Source organism: Condylura cristata, unplaced genomic scaffold (assembly GCF_000260355.1).
Source record: "Condylura cristata isolate star-nosed mole 26May11 unplaced genomic scaffold, ConCri1.0 scaffold00005, whole genome shotgun sequence".
Classification (NCBI taxonomy): Eukaryota; Metazoa; Chordata; class Mammalia; order Eulipotyphla; family Talpidae; genus Condylura; species Condylura cristata.
In genome coordinates, this window is record NW_004567106.1 from 29926914 (window position 1) to 29944652 (window position 17739).

General features: G+C 40.8%; 1 protein-coding gene across 1 annotated transcript; it reads right to left on the bottom strand.

Moving 5' to 3' along the window:
• Positions 1-6629: 6629 nt before the first annotated feature.
• On the bottom strand, positions 6630-16286 carry GGCT (gamma-glutamylcyclotransferase). The gene is made up of 4 exons (XM_004677141.2): positions 16044-16286; positions 10500-10645; positions 8874-9009; positions 6630-7204 (listed from the first exon to the last, which is right to left on the bottom strand). The coding sequence occupies exons 1-4, from the start codon at positions 16182-16184 to the stop codon at positions 7061-7063; spliced, it is 567 nt and encodes a 188-aa protein (XP_004677198.1). The 5' UTR covers positions 16185-16286; the 3' UTR covers positions 6630-7060.
• Between the last annotated feature and the right edge of the window lie 1453 nt (positions 16287-17739).

A 17739-nucleotide genomic window follows, 5' to 3' on the forward strand; every position in this document is an offset into this window, starting at 1 on the left:
TGTATACGTCTGATTGGTGCTCACTTGACAATTACCTGGCCTCTTATATCAACCTATTTTTTTTTTCTTTTAAACCATAATTTTCTTAAATACAGAGGAAAATGTCTACTCAGCAAAACAGGAGTAACTTGTTGATTTTAATACAGTGTAACACAAGTTTAGAAAACAAATTCATACCCTCATGGATTATTTAATGCACCAAAGAATTTTTCTAGAAGCATTTTCAGACTGCAGAGGGATGGAAGGAGGTCCTTTATGCAAACCACAACTGACTGCTCCAAAGAGAAAACAGGACTTATAAAAATACACAGATTTATAAAATACACACAGCTTTTGCACAACAAAAATTCAGCACAAACACACATTTTAGCTTTTCTAATTTCCTTTCATCAAAACTGTACATCCTAAAGAACTAGAGAAGACACAGATAACATAAATCTCAAATCCTAGGTTTCTACTTGAGCTTCTGAAGAAATGTTGAACTACTTTCTTTAAGAGGCAAGAATTTGATATTTTTGTTTAAGCAAATATCAGCGATGGCACATATAGTGTAAAAACATTTGATCTTTATACCTACCTTGCCTCATTGTCTATATTTCTAATGTCTAAGCTAAACAGTGCTGCTGTTACTAATAGTGACCATCAGTGAAACAGAGTAGGGACCAGATGAAGCGTTCAGCTGGGACTCAGAGCCCAGACAATTGTAGGATGTAAGTCCTCCCTTCCCTAAATTCCTGACTGTCCTTGGCCATCCAAGAAGGATTCATTGTCTCAACGTCAAGAGTCAGTTCATAAACAGGAATAGTCTGGGAGTGGCTTGAGGATACTGCCAGCAACAAGAATTGTGTGTGTGTGTGTGTGTGTCTGTGTCCACATCCACTTTGAGACACCCCCTTCCTAAGAGAGTCAGCTTTCTTGGGAGCCCATTTTTGAAATAGGTGGCAGTAGGGTGGAAGAAGTTGCAAAATTAGGACTGCTTTTTCAAGAAATTGCATTCCTGGTCCCTCCCTGGTAGTGTAAGGGAGTCCCAGCACTATGAAGCTATTACCAGCCACTGCAGCATGAGTTTGATTCCCAGCCAGGGAATTGGCACCCTCGCTCCTCTCAGCAGTGTATTTCAGTCAGTCTGCCTAGTCTGTTCCCCACTGTGTCTCTGGTGGGTCCTTTTACTCTCCACACCTCTGGCCAAGTTCTTGTATGCATCAATAAATTTTTTTAAAAGATTTATTTATTTTTATTCATACAGAACTGGGGTACAGGCCAGAGATGTGGAGGGCAAGAGGATTCACCAGACAGAGTGGGGAGCAGAACAGGCAGATCGAGATGGTACACTGCTGAGGGGAGCAGCGGGTGGGTCAGGAGAGGTCTGCCGCGCCATGTGGATCTCCTCCGGGGCAGGCAGGGATCGAACTCATGCGGAAGCGGCTTAAGCTTCTTAGTGCTGTGCTTTAACCCACTGTGCCACCAGGGAGGGCCCAATAATTTTTTTTTTTTAAAAAAGAAAAGAAATTCATTCCTATCACATGGAGTACCACTGTATTCTAGCCAATAGTAAGCCATCTGCAGGGAGAAGTTGATGGCCTGAGATTCCAGAGCTCAAATCAGCCCAAAGAGAGCTACTATTGTTCTCTTTTACAGATTAAAAAGAACAGGAGCTCAGAGAGGTGAAGTAACCTGTTTATAGACACATATCACAGAAGTGACCAACATAAATTTAAAACTTGAATTTTTTTCTTTATTCCACAAAAACAAAACCTACTCTTCCTAGACCCTTTGCAAGTCCTCTCTTATAGCCTAGCTATTTTACATCTGTCTTCTTGTCTGTCCTTCATATACAGAATTCCCTCCAGCGGCTTCCTGGAACTACAACTCCCTGTCCCTGGCATCTACCCCAGGGGATCCGTCCTGTGAAATCCAGCCAACCCTCTGTAATATTCATGGGAGTCACTGTTCCGACTAGAGTAAGGGGGGCTTTTGGAGGAAGGGACAAACCCCACGCCCGGGGCAAGCACACATGGTTTCCTCCTCAAAACAGATAACCCCAGAAGTTGTCAAAACCATGAATTCCTGGGCTTCCCCAATTCATTTCTAATGCCAACAATGGAGGCATTTCCTGGAACACAGGACCACAGGAATGTGGAACCAGGCATTCCTTGTGTTCCCAGAACGTGCCAAAAGCCTGTGTGAATCGCGCGGGCCACCCAGCCAACACTATCTGCCACCCAATTCCCAGCACTCCAGGACTCTGGGCACAGACGCCCTGCAAGTTGGACTCCATCAAGGCTCCTGCCTCCCTTTCACCTTCTTTTGGCAGCCACCCTTCGGTCATTTGTTCCCGTCCCTGGCTGCGGACCAGAATCACCGGTAGCTTAAACAAGACAGAGACCTGGATCAAGCCCAGGGATTCCCGTGGAACTGGTCTGCGGTGCGGCCTGGTCCGCTGGACTCTGCAGGTGCCCCAGATGTTTCCAAGGAGTCCACGGGATTGAGAAGCCCTCCCTCCGATCACTGTCTACAGGAGAACCAATTCCGCTGGCACTGAAGTTCATCCCTTTACACTTTCGTTTCACTTCTCAAAACTCTTGGGTTTCTCTGCCCAGTTCCATCGAGCTTCTCTAGAGCAGCTTTACATTTCGCTGGGCACTCGTGGTCCCGCCTCCCAGCAAAGCACTTCTCACTTGCGGCACCCCGCGACCCCAGAAAAACGTGTTCCCTTCCCCACTTCCCACCTTCTCTCCCGTGTTGCCGCCACTTACTTGGCGGTCTGGTTTGCAGACCCCGCAGCAGCTGGAGTCAAAGTCGGGGCTAGGTGTGCCGGGAGCCCGCGACCCGAACCAGAGGCCGAGGGGCGCCTAGGTCCCGGAGCGAGCAGGGAGCGTTCGGTAGAGCGAGGCGGCTGCCAGCCAGCCCGGAACGGGAACTGGTAGGGTGGGCCAAGGCGGCCGCGCCCGAGAGCCTCGGCCGGCTGCTCTGGGAGCCGGCCATGCGGGGGCGCACCGGCACCCCTGGCAGGGTCGCTCACAGCACAGGCGTGGGAAGCCAGGAGCAGCGGAGTCAGAAAGTGGCCTCCGGCAACCCCAGGGGCCCTCCCTGCGGGAGCCTTGCGGCCAACCCTTGGCACAGACACAAGTGGGCAGGCCTGAAAGTTCGCCCAGGGGTGACACACTTGGGAACTCGTTGCGCCAGCTCCGCCACCGCCGCGAGCCCAGGCCCGTCCCCCTAAAAGTGCCAGCCCAGCACACTTGCAAGCAGAGGAAACGCCTGGGTCCCACAGTGAAACCTGTGAAAACGTGACTCTTGTTCCCAGAGGACAAAGGATGAAAAGTATTCAGCTTTTTACAACAGAGCACATACTTCGATTTACACTTTTTAAAACCTAAGCTGTTCTTCCTGTCCTTAAATGTTCTTGGCGCCATACATTTTTATATCCTATATATTGTGCTGTAATGACTTGTAAAGGAGCTTTTCTGTGGACTAATAAATTATTCCCAATAAAATGTTTTTTAAACGTTTTAAATGCGAACGATCTACATCAGGCATATTGATGTTGTAAAAAGTTGACAGTTGTTCACATTAAAGTACATTCAATTGTGTCATCATATGCTCATGAATAATTAAATTCCGAGCAAAGGCTGCCTTCTGAGAAAAGAGAAGTATTTTCACAATTCAAAAGTGAAACTTTGCAAACATAAAATTAATGATACACAATATGCAAACTTATAAAAATACAAAATGAATAGCTATAGATGCTAATTCTTTCAGCTTACCTTATATGAAAACAAAAATTTTTTTGTTTTCTTCTTTTTTTCTTTTCTTCTAAGATTCTCAATTTTATTTTCCAGGTCTTAAGCTCATACATTCCCTATACTGATTTTCTGACTGCTCCTGAGTGGCATTTTCAGTTCCATCTTTCCAATCCTCAGTTATTCTGTACCTATTGATACTTGAATCTTTAACTCAGCTGTGGTAGGGAGATGGTGCCTCACCCATCCTTGAGACCCATGACCTACGCTTGGTTTCAATGGATATGGCAAAGATGAGTTAAGTTTGCAGGTGAAATTAAGGGTGCTGGTCAGCAGGCCTGAAAAGATTATCCTGGACTTTGGGGTAAGCCCAAAGTAATCATCAGGGCCCTTCAAAATGGAAGAAGGAAGCAGAAGAAGGAGAAACAAAGAGATGACTGCCTGAGAAAAACTGGCTTGGTATTGCAATGGAGAAATGGGACTATGTGCCCAGAAATCCTGGTAGCTTCCAGAAACTGGGATAGGCAAGGAAATGGATGTTCTCATACACCCTCCTGAAGAAACACAGTCCTACTGACAGACAGATTTTTCTGAGACTCATTTCAGACTTTGGATCTTCAGAATAGTAAGATAATAAAACTGTGTTGTTTTAAGTCATTACATTTATGACAATTTGATTCAACGGTAAATAACCATGTTATTTAACTCCAGTATTAGGTGGTGATAAGTCTATCTTTCTTCCTTTGAAATATCTTAGCATCTTTGTGTAGGTCTTTTTCTAGGTTCTCTGTTCTTTCTCATAGTTATCTGTGTTTAACCCTATGCAAATGCCACAGTTTTGAAATTGGGCAGATTCCTCCTATTCTAATAGGTTTGTCTATTTTAGTTTTCTATTCCATATAAATCTTAGAAAAATATTTTTTGTAAAGCCACTTGCAAGATAGCCTGACAAAAGTTTTTCCTACTTTGTCATTTTCTTGTAACTACAACATAGGACTCTAAGAGTGGTTATTTTTAAAATACTTTTGATTAGATAATGAAACACTGACTCTGTGATCAAAAAGTCTGTTCTCTTTATTTTATAAAAAGATTTATATATTTATGCATACAGAACTGGGGTACAGGCCAAATGTGCAGGGGCATTGAGAGGATTCACCAGAGAAAAAGTGGGGAGCAGAACAAGCAGATCCATGAAGTACATTGCTGAGGGGAGCAGTGGGTAAGACAGGAGAGATCTGCTGTGCCATGTGGGTCCTGGGGCTGGGGATCAAACTCACACTGAAGCAGATTCGGCCAGCTTGCAGTGCTATTTTAACCTGCTGTGCCACCAGGGAGGGCCCTGTTCTCATTATTCTAATAATGTTCTCATTATTCTGAATAATTCAGTTAGAGACCTGATTTTGTCCTATTAATGTTAAATTGCAAGTATGGAAACTTAGGACTTAAAAGGAAGCATTCTTCGAAAAAAGAAAAGAAAAAGAATCTTGCTGGGATTTTGATAGGAATTATGTCAAAGCTGTATAAGAGAGAATAGGCATCCTTATTATTAAGGGCTCCCATTTAGTTATTTAGATCTTTGACTTCTTTCATCAGTGATGAGTTTGTCATTTAAACAAACAAACAAGTCCTACATGTTTTGTGAGATTTACACCTAAGTATGTCCTTTTTAAAAAAGTTGCATTCATTGGTGGTTGGCATATAAAAAGCTTCAACCAATGTAGGTGGAGTTGGAAGCGGCAGTCAGCAATTCTGCCAGTTTTCAATTTTGTTAGATTGTCAGTTTTCTAGTCCTTTGGCTAGTGAGCAGACTTTTAGGGTTTTTTTTGTTTGTTTTTTTTTTTTTTGTTTTTTTTTTTTTGGTCTGTGTTTATTGGTTGTTGGCTTCTTCAGCTACAAGTCTGAGATGTATGAGGCAAAAGAAAACCCAAAATTTCAGCAACATGTTGTGCCTTCCCTGTCCTGTGATATAGCTTACTACAGAATAGCAATGCAGCTACAAACATCTTTGTTCACTTTTCCCAAAAGAAAAAACCAAGTCTTTATTTTATGTTCCTCAAACTAGCTCACCTTCATTTCAATAATCTGTTTCAAAGGTATAGTTCACTGTATTTCCTGTGGCATTTTTTTGATAACCCAGTACTGTTTTATTCGTGACATTTCATACCTGCATTTATTCAGTAAATAAATTTAAGGTGACCAATTCTTGATAAACCAAGAATCAAATTATAGTTTTTAGAATATATTTTTACTTCTAAACTAACTCTTCTACTTTAAAATAGTGCTCTGAGGATGACCCTGCACAACTAGATGTTCTGTAAGAACGGTAATGATTATTAATACTTCTATGTCAGCTCTGTTCTAAGTTTATTACATATACTTACTACTCAAAATATCCCTAAACTACATTTTTTTTATTACAAAGTTTATTTTTACATCATTTTGCACATTTTTTTTTCCATCTCGATTGTAATCCCCGCGGGTTTCCCATCACCAAATCACCCCTGTGCCACCACCATAGTCCTGTGCATTTCCCTCCCTCTCCCCCCCTTTTTGATCCCATTCTCCACTCCGCCCCCACAGAATGTCTCTGGTATATGGTTGTTCATTATTTTTGTTATCCCTAAACTACATTTTTAATGACTGCTCTCATTAGAGGGGAGGAAGCAGGCCTAGGTACTCTCACATTCTCACAGCAAGAAAGTGATGGAGTTGACCATTGATTCTAGAGTGTCAAGTTTGAGTCTGTACAATAAATGCTCAAGTATAGCTGGTATAAAGCCAAGAAAAGATGCAGTGTGTGTGATGATTTGAACTTCTCTAACAAAATGAAATATAATAGTTTAATAGGATATACAGGTTAAAACACAAATATAGTTATTCCTCCAAGAAGAGTATACCACAATTTTAATAAAAAAAAAAAAAAGGTTACCAACACTAACTACAGTTTGCTTGCTCTTATTAAGCTGATTGAAAATTAAACAAAAACCCAGAGAAGAGCAGTTCACCTGCACCATCATTAAGCTGTAATCTACCCTTTATCACAGAGCAAGAACACACCAAATCAATTCCAGAAAATAAATCGTGTTTACAGAAGCAACTCCCACATCCTTTGCCATGTATTTCAGTCCCTCGTGGCCCCCTTTCCAGTTGTCTAGCTCCTACTCTAGTCTGAAGAAAAGGAACCACTCAAGGGAGATAGTCATTTAGTGTATTACTGAAAATGCACTAAATACAGAGATATCTCAGATCTCTATTCTAAACTTCATATTTTAGACTAGCTCATAGAGAAAATATCCTCAGATATATTCTATTAAGTCCTAATAAGTTTTTGCTTCCCCCTTTTTGATAATGTCTTCAATTTCTTCTGAGACCTTTCCTTTGTAATCATTTGTTTCTATTGCATTTAACTTCCTTTGATATTCCAGTGGCAAACCATTCTCTTTTGCTCCCATGCAAATGACCTAGAGATGGTAAAACAAAGAAGCCTTTTAGTTGGGAACATAACTTAGTATACTACAGCCTCACTTTTAGCATCAAAGCATGAAATATTAGCTTTCAGATAACTTTATAACAAACAATTCTAGAAAAATAGAGATATAGTATTCCTCTCATATGGAATAGGTTCAGGATTTCAAAACGACATGTTGCATCAGGGAATATCAGTTGTACTAAATATGACTTAAACTATCTTTATATCAAGACAAAAAAGATATTTATGGCATTTGAGTGGTCTGTAAAGGAAAAACTTCATTCTCAAAAAAAATAGATAAATAAAAAATACAAGTTTTAAAGAGAGCAATTTCTGTTCAATCCTGAGTTTACACCTCCCCTGAATTGGACATGAGGGGATAAATGGCAACTGTTTTCAGTAGATCAAATCCATACCAGGCTAATTCCAATAGGCTCCATGCTAAAAAATTCCAGATTAAGTCTAGGGACTGGGTCACCTGCTTTATGTGTCTTGATTGGATGCTGTCTTGGCTAGGCCTGCCAGCAAGAATCTAAGTTTGAATTCTACAAAGGGGTGTCAGGATCTCTATCTCACTTCTTTTCCCAACCTCATGGAAGCAGTTTCTCTGATTCTGTGATGTGGTATGTCTTTTGTCTCTCCTTCTGGGATGGAAAACACTTCAGTGTTAAATATGTTTTTCTCCCACAAAAATAAATGTTGGTGTTCGTGAAATATTTTGTGAAGAAAAACAACTAGATTACAAAAAGCACATATAAATCTAAAAGCACATATAAATCTAAAAGCACATGTAAATTTCAAAAGCACATTAATAAATCTATTAAAAACTGCACACATACATGATTTTTTATTTATCTATATATATATGACTCATACATTTCTAAAAGCTTATTTTTTTTTTTATAGATTTATCTATGCATACAGAACTGGCACAGAGGTGCAGGGGCAGTGAGAGGATTCACCGGAGACAGACTGGGGAGCAGAACCGGAAGATGACGAAGTACACTGCTGAGGGCCCTCCCTGGTGGCCCAGCAGGTTAAAGCACAGCACTAAGAAGCTAAAGCCACTTCCCCATGAGTTCGATCCCCGCCCACCCCGGAAGTGACCCACATGGCGTGGCAGACCTCTCCTGACCTGCCCGCTGCTCCCCTCAGCAGTGTACTTCATCAGTCGGCCTGTTCTGCTCCCCACTCTGTCTCTGGTGAATCCTCTCATGGCCCCTGCACCTCTGGCCTGCACCCCAGTTCTGTATGCATAAATAAATAAAACTTTTAAAATAAAATAAAATTAAAAGTATCCTGCTGAGGGGAGCAGCAGGTGAGACAGGAGAGATCTGCTGTACCAAGTGGGTTGCCTTCCTGGCTTGAGATCAAATTGCTGCTAAAGTGACTGCAGCTAGCTTCAGTGCTAATCTTTAACACATTGGGCCACTGGGGAGGGCCTAAAAGCTTAATTTTAATAAATAGTTTTAAACATATATTTTTATCATGACATAGATCCAACCATTTTTGAATTTACACATTAAGTAATTATCAGTTTTATATTAAAAACATCTTAGTTAAAATGAATGTCTGTAGAATTTAAAACACATAAAGACTTTAAAATCAAGATAGCCTTCATTTCAATGAAAATATTACCAAAATCTTTGTAAGTAACATACCTTTTTATACTGTGGTGATGGGGGAGCACTCTCATAATTCTTCATCTGATAACTTCTGCAAGTTATTTCCTTTCCTTCTTGAGTATGAACAGTAACTTCTATTGGGACATATGTACCACTTTTAACTCCTTCTTGCCTGAAACCAGAACAGTCAAACTTTAATCAGAACTAGATGTAGCCATGTTAGTTAACTGGGAAAATCTTCTAGTCAAGTTGGAATATAGGGTTACAGATTTAACTGCTTAGGGAAATTCTTACTCTCTCTGTATGTTGGGGTTTAGTAGAATATATTATAAATACTACTACATCAAAAGTAAAATTATCATTTCAATAAGTCTGAGAATTGATATACTTTTAATCTTTACATTTAGCCTATCTAAGAACAAGCTTTCAATACAGTGATTTTGGTTTTCAGGCCACTGAAAGTTTGTTCTGTAGACAGTGTGTCTGACAGTAAGAGAATATTCATCCAGAGAAAAGTAGACAGGATGGCTGGTTCTCATTCACAAGTGAGGGAAAGTGTCTGGCCTGTCAGATAAACTTTTCTTTTCAAGTTTGAGTCTTTCCCGCCCACTTTTTTGTATTAAGTGCTCTGCTATACAACTCTCAAAAGTTTCCATTCTAAAAAGTATCAAAGCATTTCTAATATGTTTTAAAAATTGTTTTTCCACTGATTTAACTGTGACCTTAAAGAACTATTTTTTTTAACTCTTGGTATATAAAACCTCAACTGCTTTAGGATTCAGCAAAAATTTTATGATAAGAACCTACAAAAAGATTTTTTTAAAGGTTTATTTATTTACACTTACAGAACTGGGGTAAGTCAGAGTGTGGTGGGTGAGAAGTCAGAGTGTGGTGGGTAAGAAGATTCACCAGTCACAGAGTGGGGAGCAGAACAAGCGAACTGATGAAGTACACTGCTGAAGGGAGCAGCGGGTAGGTCAGGAGAGGTTTGCCACACCCTGTGGGTCACCTCTAGGGTGGAATCGAATTTATGCAGAAGTGGCTTTAACTTCTTAATGCTGCATTTACACGCTGTGCAACCAGGGAGGGCCCGAGATTATTTTTTTTCTTAAGATTTTATTTATTTATTCATACAGAACTTGGGTACAGGCCAGAGGCGGTGAGAGGATTCACCAGAGACAGAGTGGGGAGCAGAACAGGGCGACTGACAAAGTACGCTGCTGAGGGGAGCAGCAGGCGGGTCAGGAGGGGTCTGCCATGCCATGTGGGTCACCTCTGGGGCTGGGATCAAGGTCATGATGAAGTAGCTTTAGCTTCTTTATGCTGTGCTTTAACCTGCTGCACCACCAGGGAGGGCCCCAGAGATTTTTTTGATATCCCTCTCCCACGCCCTTACAGAGATTTTTATAACAGACAAATATATACAACAAAAAGGACTTTCATCTTTTATATAAGAGATTACAAATAGCACCCCAAATCTCATTGAGGAATTTTCTAGGCTTTTCTTTGTAGAAATGCACATTATTATACTTTCATATTAACCCAAGTGTAAAGACTATATTTATAGTGAATAGTTTTGAAAACATAACACATATATATTTTCTTGCACATGGTCTACTTTCTCAATTAGTAATTATTAACTTATAATTAGAAGTCACCTACTTATCCAGAGAACTTAAATGGCTTTTGTTCATTTTCCATACTATTCCCCATACTTCATCGCCAGGACTTTGAAAAATTGTGGCTATACCTCCATGCCAAGTTTCACTTGTTTTGCCTTGGAAATTGCCAAAGTGGAGCTTAAAATCCTACAAAGGAAACCAAAGTGATATGGTCAGTATCTACTTGAAAAAAATTTCCTCCTTAAAATCAAATGGACTTACCTTGAATTCCATGCAATTAACACATACACTTTAAATTCTTCCTATTCATAAGCTGGAAAATACAAAGGTAAACAAACAAGGACCCACATCTCAAGGACTGTATTATTTCATTAAAAATGTTTGCTTAATATGTATGTACATGCCTTGCTATAAACAAAAGGTCTGAGGAAAAGAATCCTGTCGTTCCAAAGCCTTAATGCAACTTTTTAATATTTGAAAATTATCCCTAGTTTACTTACATACACTTAGGTTTCTTATGTAGAAGCCATCATGGTTTACATAATTGTTAAAGGTGGATGATGGCTACATGTGACTTTCAGCATTCACTACTTTTATCTAGAGAGTATCCTACTAACATAAAACATCACATCTGTTAAAAGGGATATGTTATATGATGATCTGTATACTTATGAATAATAATCTAATATTCATGAGGTATACGAGTATGTCTATAATAATCGTAAGAGAAGATAACACTGGAACATTCTATACACCATGCTATGAACTTTATATGAACTCTCATTTTATTCTTCTGACAACTTATTAACAGCAAGAAAAACTGTGGCTTATCAAAAATTAAGCAACTTGCTTAAGGTCTCACAACTAATAAGAAATGTGGCCAAATATCAAGTTCAGCTTCTTCCCTCAAAGAGATGCAATCACGGGACAGAGTCCTGAGCAACGTTAAAAACCCTTACCAGGCTCTCCCTGGTGGCGCAGCGGGTTAAAGCACAACACTGAGAATCTAAAGCCGCTTCCTCATGAGTTCCATTCCCGCCTGCCCTGGAGGTGACCACATGGCGCGGCAGACCCCTCCTGACCCGCCCACTGCTCCCCTCAGCAGTGTACTTCGTCTATCTGCCTGTTCTGCTCCCCACTCTGTCTCTGGTGAAGCCTCTCACCACCCCTGAGCCTCTGGCCTGTTCCCCAGTTCTGTATGCACAAATAAATAAATCTTTAAAAACAAAAAAAAAAGCCTTACCAAAGAAATCCAAATTATTTGCAGGGGTGGGGGGAAGTAGTAAAACTGTCACTATTTGCTGATGACATAATATATAAAAAATTCTAAAACTACAGGACCCTCCCTGGTGGCACAGCAGGTTAAAGCACATCACTGAGAAGCTAAAGCCACTTCAGCATCAGTTCGATCCCCGCCGGCCCCAGAGGTGCTCCACATGGCGTGGCAGACCTCTCCTGACCTGCCCGCTGCTCCCCTCAGCAGTGTACTTCGTCTATCTGCCTGTTCTGCTCCCCACTCTGTTTCTGGTGAAGCCTCTCGCCACCCCTGCACCTCTGGCATGTACCCTAGTTCTATATGCACAAATAAATCTTAAAAAAAAAATCTAAAACTGCAATAAAAAACTATTAAAAGAATAAATCAGAACCATTAATAAAATCAGCTTACATAAAGAAATGGAAAGATATCCCCTTCTGATAGATAAGAATTAACAGCGTAAAGCACACATCTTCCACAAAGCAACATACATAGTCAATGTAATCTCTACCAAAATTTCAGTGGCATTCTTCAAAGAAAAAGAACAACTATTATTGAAATTTATAAGGAAACAAAGAAGACCCCAAATAGCCTAAAGAATCCTGACAAAAAGTAATAGGTGCTCACAAGCTTCACATTATACTACCAAGCTATAGTAGAAAAAATAGTATAATACTGGAATAAAAATAAGCACAGAAATGGAACTGGGAGCCCAGATATAGATGTACATTTATATTGACAGCTAATTTGCAGCAACAGAGCAAGGTTATACAGCAGAAAAAGGAACGTCTCTTCAACAAATGGGGTTGGGAAAACTGTACAAGCACATAAGCATGAATGAAACTCGACCACTGTCTTATACCACACACAAAAATTTACTAAAAATGGACTGAAGACTTAAAAGTAAGACCTGAAGCCATGAGAAAAGAAAACAGACAAAAATACTCCCCAACACTGGCTTCAGAGATATCTTTGGGGACTTGGCTATAACAGTAAGAGAAACAATAAACAAATGGGACTACACCAAACCAAAAAACTTCCATAGGACAACGGAAACTAATATTAAAATGAAGAAACATTCTACCAAATAGGAGAAAATAGTTGTACATCATACATCTTACAAAAGGCCGATAACCAAAACACAAAGAACTCACACAACTCACCAAGAAAACAAATGATCCATCAGAATATGCGTAGATGTATTAAGTAGACACCTCTCAAAGGAAGCCATACAGATGGCCAACAAGCACATGAAAAAACAGTCGACATCATTTATCATCAGAGAAATGCAAATCAAAACATAATGAGATACCACCTCACACCTGTGATAATGACCTATGTCAAAAAGACCAGGAAGAGCAAGTATTGGTGCGGGTGTGTCGAAAAAGGAACCCTCTTACACTGTTGATGGGAATGTAGACTGGCCCGATCTCTATGGAAAACAGTATGGAGTTTCTCAAAATATCTAAAGTAGATCTGCCATAGAATCCAGAAGTTCCGGTCCTTGGTATCTACCCAAAGAAAGAAACACACTAATCAAAGGGATCCTATATTCACTGCAACACTATTTAAAATAGGCAATTTATGGAAAAAACCTAAATGCCCATAGATAGATGAGTGGATTAGGAAGATACCTTTAGAGGAGAGCGGAGAGAGAGGAGCAAAGTAGGGAAGGGGACTCACTGGATTATGGTGGGGTATTATGCTTTGGTGGCTTGTGTGGTGTGGTAACATAAATCTGAGGAGATGTGAATTTATAGCCCTAAAATACATATAAAGTATGATAAAGTTACCTCAATAATAAAAATAATACAATTTAAAAAATCCTTCCTAGGCTGGTTGGTGTAGAAAGACTTCTTCCCATCTCTCTGGAGCTTAGTTTCTTTAATAATAAAATGTAAAAGATTGTATTAGATAATAAACCCAATGCTTGTATTTTAACTCTGCCATCTTTATTTTCTTAAAAACCTCATCAGACATTTTAGGAAAGAGGTTGATTTGAGTGATCAGTATGTTCTATTGGCAAATTGGAGCTCTTTTAGGACCAATTATCCCTGGAAGGACTTCAGTATGTCTGATAAAGGTTACAACTACACAGAGATTGATTGCCTATTGCTAAATTGAATTAAACACCCTATCTTGATCTGCCTTCTTTCTGACTTGATCTCAATTTCATTTGCCAAGTTCTCCTCCTCCATCACCTTGCCTTAAAATATTGGAGATTCTCATGGTTCAGTTTAAGTCATTTTCTGTGTTTATTCAGCAAATTTGCTCAAGAGAATCTCATTCCTTCCAGTCACTTCAAACACCATCCCATATTCCAGCCATCTCTTAATCAGATCTCTTCTGAGCTTAAAAGTACTTAGAAAAGAGCCAAGCACAGAGTACCTAGTCAATATTTACTAATGCTTCCTGTTCATTTGGGTGCACACTCTGTATGTTTAAAGTGATCCTGTTTTTCTCTCCCAAACTAAATTATCCTTACAAACACACACATTCAAAAAATATACTCTTTACAAATGTCATCACCCATCTCTTGTTGCACCCAAATCTAAGTGGTTCCACATATCTCCTATTTTCTTCATAACCAAATCACAGGAACATTGTCATCTCCAAATTATCTCAAACTCATCTACCCTCCAATGCTCCACAGTCGTTCATCATGGTGCCATTAGCTTAGCATGAATTGCTACAAAAATTTTCTACCTGAATCTCTACGTCCAGTAGAGATTGCCCCTTTTGAGTACATTTTCCATAGCAACCAGAATGAGCCTTCAGGGATATATGTGACATTCTGCAATGGGTCTTCGTATTGCTCTCAAGATAAAGTACAAAGTCTTCCCTGGCCTTTGTGGTTCTAGAAAATGTGCCCCTGCCCTACCTTTCCAGTCTGTATGTTACACCCAACTCACACTTAACAGTAGCCACACTAGAGGGGAGATTCAGCTACTTCCTTGTCTTTTTTACATGCTGCTTTTTTCTGTTTTTTTTTTTTTTTTTGCAAACCATGTCACGATATATGAGGAGCCGAGCTTTGATTTCAGATCTGTTTTTTGCTTTCCCTCTCCCCAGTCATTCAGATCTCAGCTTAAAAGCAAAATTTCAAAGAAGGGCTCCACTGAGCATTCCAGTAAGGTCAATCTCCAATCCACACACTTACACGTATGTTCCTTCTATGTCTTCTTTGTTGAAAAAAAGACTCTTTTTTTTTAAGAATTATTTATTTTTTCGTATAGAACTGGGGTACAGGCCAGAGATGTGAAGGGTGAGGGGATTCACCAGAGACAGAGCGGGGAGCAGAACAGGCAGATCGAGGAAGTACACTGCAGAGGTCTGCCGCGCCATGTGGATCTCCTCCAGGGCAGGTGGGAATCGAACTCATGCGGAAGTGGCTTAAGCTTCTTAGTGCTGTGCTTTAACCCGCTGCGCCACCAGGGAGGGCCCCAAAAAAAAGACTCCGTTTTTTAAAAGCAATTTTAGTTTCTAGGAAAGTTCTCATTTTTGAGAGCTCTCCAAAAGCCTTTCAACACACTCTTTTTCTGCTTAAATCAGTCACCTTCAGTTGCCTGCAACTAAGAACCCCGAGGACTTAGCAGAGACCATATTTATCTACACGATCATAGTTATTAATGTCAAAAGGTTAACATTTTGACAATGTCAAATATAATATCAAAAGTTTATGTATGTAACTTGCTTACATGTCTCATAGTCTGGGTAGGCCTCAAAACAGTCAACTTCACTCAGGCATCTTTCTATCTCCAGGAAGTGCTCAAAGAACATGTACTAAATGAATGAATAGACTGAGAGCAATGATTTACCAAGGTGGGTAATGGACCATGCAGTCCCTTGACTTAACTCAGCACAGATGTTACTATCAATAAGCCAGGGTTCCAGTTTCATAGACCTCTAACTCAGATCAAGATCAAAAGACCAGTAAAACAATTTTTGCAACACCAGGTGACAATCTGGTAGCAAACATATGTACATAACAAAAAGCAAAAGAGTCGTACGAATTTAATGGATTCTGTTACGACGTCCCTAAGTTATTGGACAAGACCGAGGCGGTCAGATCTGGGTGGAAACGTTAGTCCTCAGTGCATTTGCTGAGGACATGGTTCAGTAGGGGTACAGGGCAGTGAAGGGTGCAGAGGAAGTGGTTTTGCCTAGGAAGGCAGAAGTCAGAAGGTGAAGAGAACCCCGGTGTACTCTTTTCAGGAAACACTGCATAACAGGCACAGTCTGCCGATGCGTGAAACCTAGGAAACCACCTTCTCGAAACCCCAGGCCCCCTCCGGTGGAGTGGGCGGAAGCCGGGCGGGGAGGACTAACCTGCAGCCGGGCCACACAGCAGAACTCCGCAGAGGGGTTTCGCAGGTGGATGCGTGCTGTTAGCAGGTTGCTGCCGTAGGCGAAGTATAGAAAACTGTCTTCTTCCTGGCCCGCGAGGAAATCGAAACCCGAGTTCGCCATGTCCCAGGAGACCTCTGCACCCCGGGGAGTACGGGAGGAGTGATGCAAGGAACAGAGAGTGCAGACACTGTGGCCGAAGGCAGGAGCTCAGTGGCAGCCGCCCGCAGGCTCTGGCATTGAGGGAGGGGCGGGAAGCGTGGGCGGGGGAGTCTGTGCGAGCGCTCTCTTGATTGGTTCCCTCTTGAATAGTCCCCTCTGATTGGCCAAAACCGCCGCCACCGCTCCACGAGGACTCTGAAATACTCCGTCCCGAGGCGACATGGGACTGATTCTTCATTGGACACGCCTCTCTGTTGTCCCACCCTCCTTGTTCAAGGCACCCTCAGATTGACCGGTGGGCGGGCGCTATGCTGCTAGGCTTCGGGAGTGTGGGAGGGTAAGGTGAGGAGCAGTCTTGTCTCGCATGGGAGCCCCAGCCGGCTTTCCCACCTTCGGGTGGCCAGTGATTCTCTGGCGGTGTGTGCGCTCTGGGGGGGCTTCTGTACGATCCAAGACAAAACAGCAGTCTTTGCTATCACCCCAGCAGTTCCCACACCCGCAGCCTCAGTTCTGCACTTTCGACTTGGGAGAGTCTGTCATCCAGGGGCTGTTTGGTCACCCTAACTTAGGGTTTCTGCATTCGCGTCCTGATCGGCTCTGTTTTCTAAAGAAACTTCTCTTCCCAGAGAAGCACCTCTAATGTCTGTTCCTTCTCTACTAGAACTAGCACACCTGGATCCACATCCCCAAACTGCCTTTTAATGATCAAGTAAACTTGGACACCTTTCCTCTGTGTTATTTCTTTTAAAATGTTTTGGTTAAAATTTACGTAAGTGTGGCCCTCTATCTCACAGGGTTAGTTTAAGTATTAAACTAATTACTAAGAGTAATTTTGTTAATATATTAAGTGTAAATAAAAACTCTAGTTTTTAATAAGATACAAAAGTGTAAAAGCAATGAAATAAACTCTGTATTGTTAACTGTGAAATGAAAAGATTAATACAAACTAAGAAACAAGAAAAAAAATGATTATCCTGGCTTAGGTTTTGATTTCTAAATACCACTTCCCATTAAAAGGCCCTAGGGTCCCTGACAGAAGAGACTGATGCCGGCTCAAGAGCTGGGAATGAACAGGTGATCTTGGGACAGATTGGGACAGAAAGTCAAGAAATATTAAAAAAAAAAAAATGAGGTCCTTCCCAAAAGTCACAGGAGATAGCTTACAGGAATCCCTACTAGCCATTGTTAGAACAATTTGAACATCAAAAATAACGGTGGTTAAACCAATCAAAAAAGCCAAATTTATAAAGCCATTTCCCCCAAATAAAAAGTCAAATCTAAAAAAAGCCATAAAATCCCCTCATTTGTTACGGTATTAATGATCACTGTTAAAACCAACTCTTTACTCTGAAACATGATAATTTAAGAAAATAAATATTCTGCCTTTATAGTAGTAGCTGTATTTGAAGATAACTAAATAGCCCCCATTAATGAAGAGACGGTTGTCGCGCAGATAAATTAGAATGTAAAATGAATGAAAGACTATTTTGCAGTCCTTAGTGAAATAATTGATTCA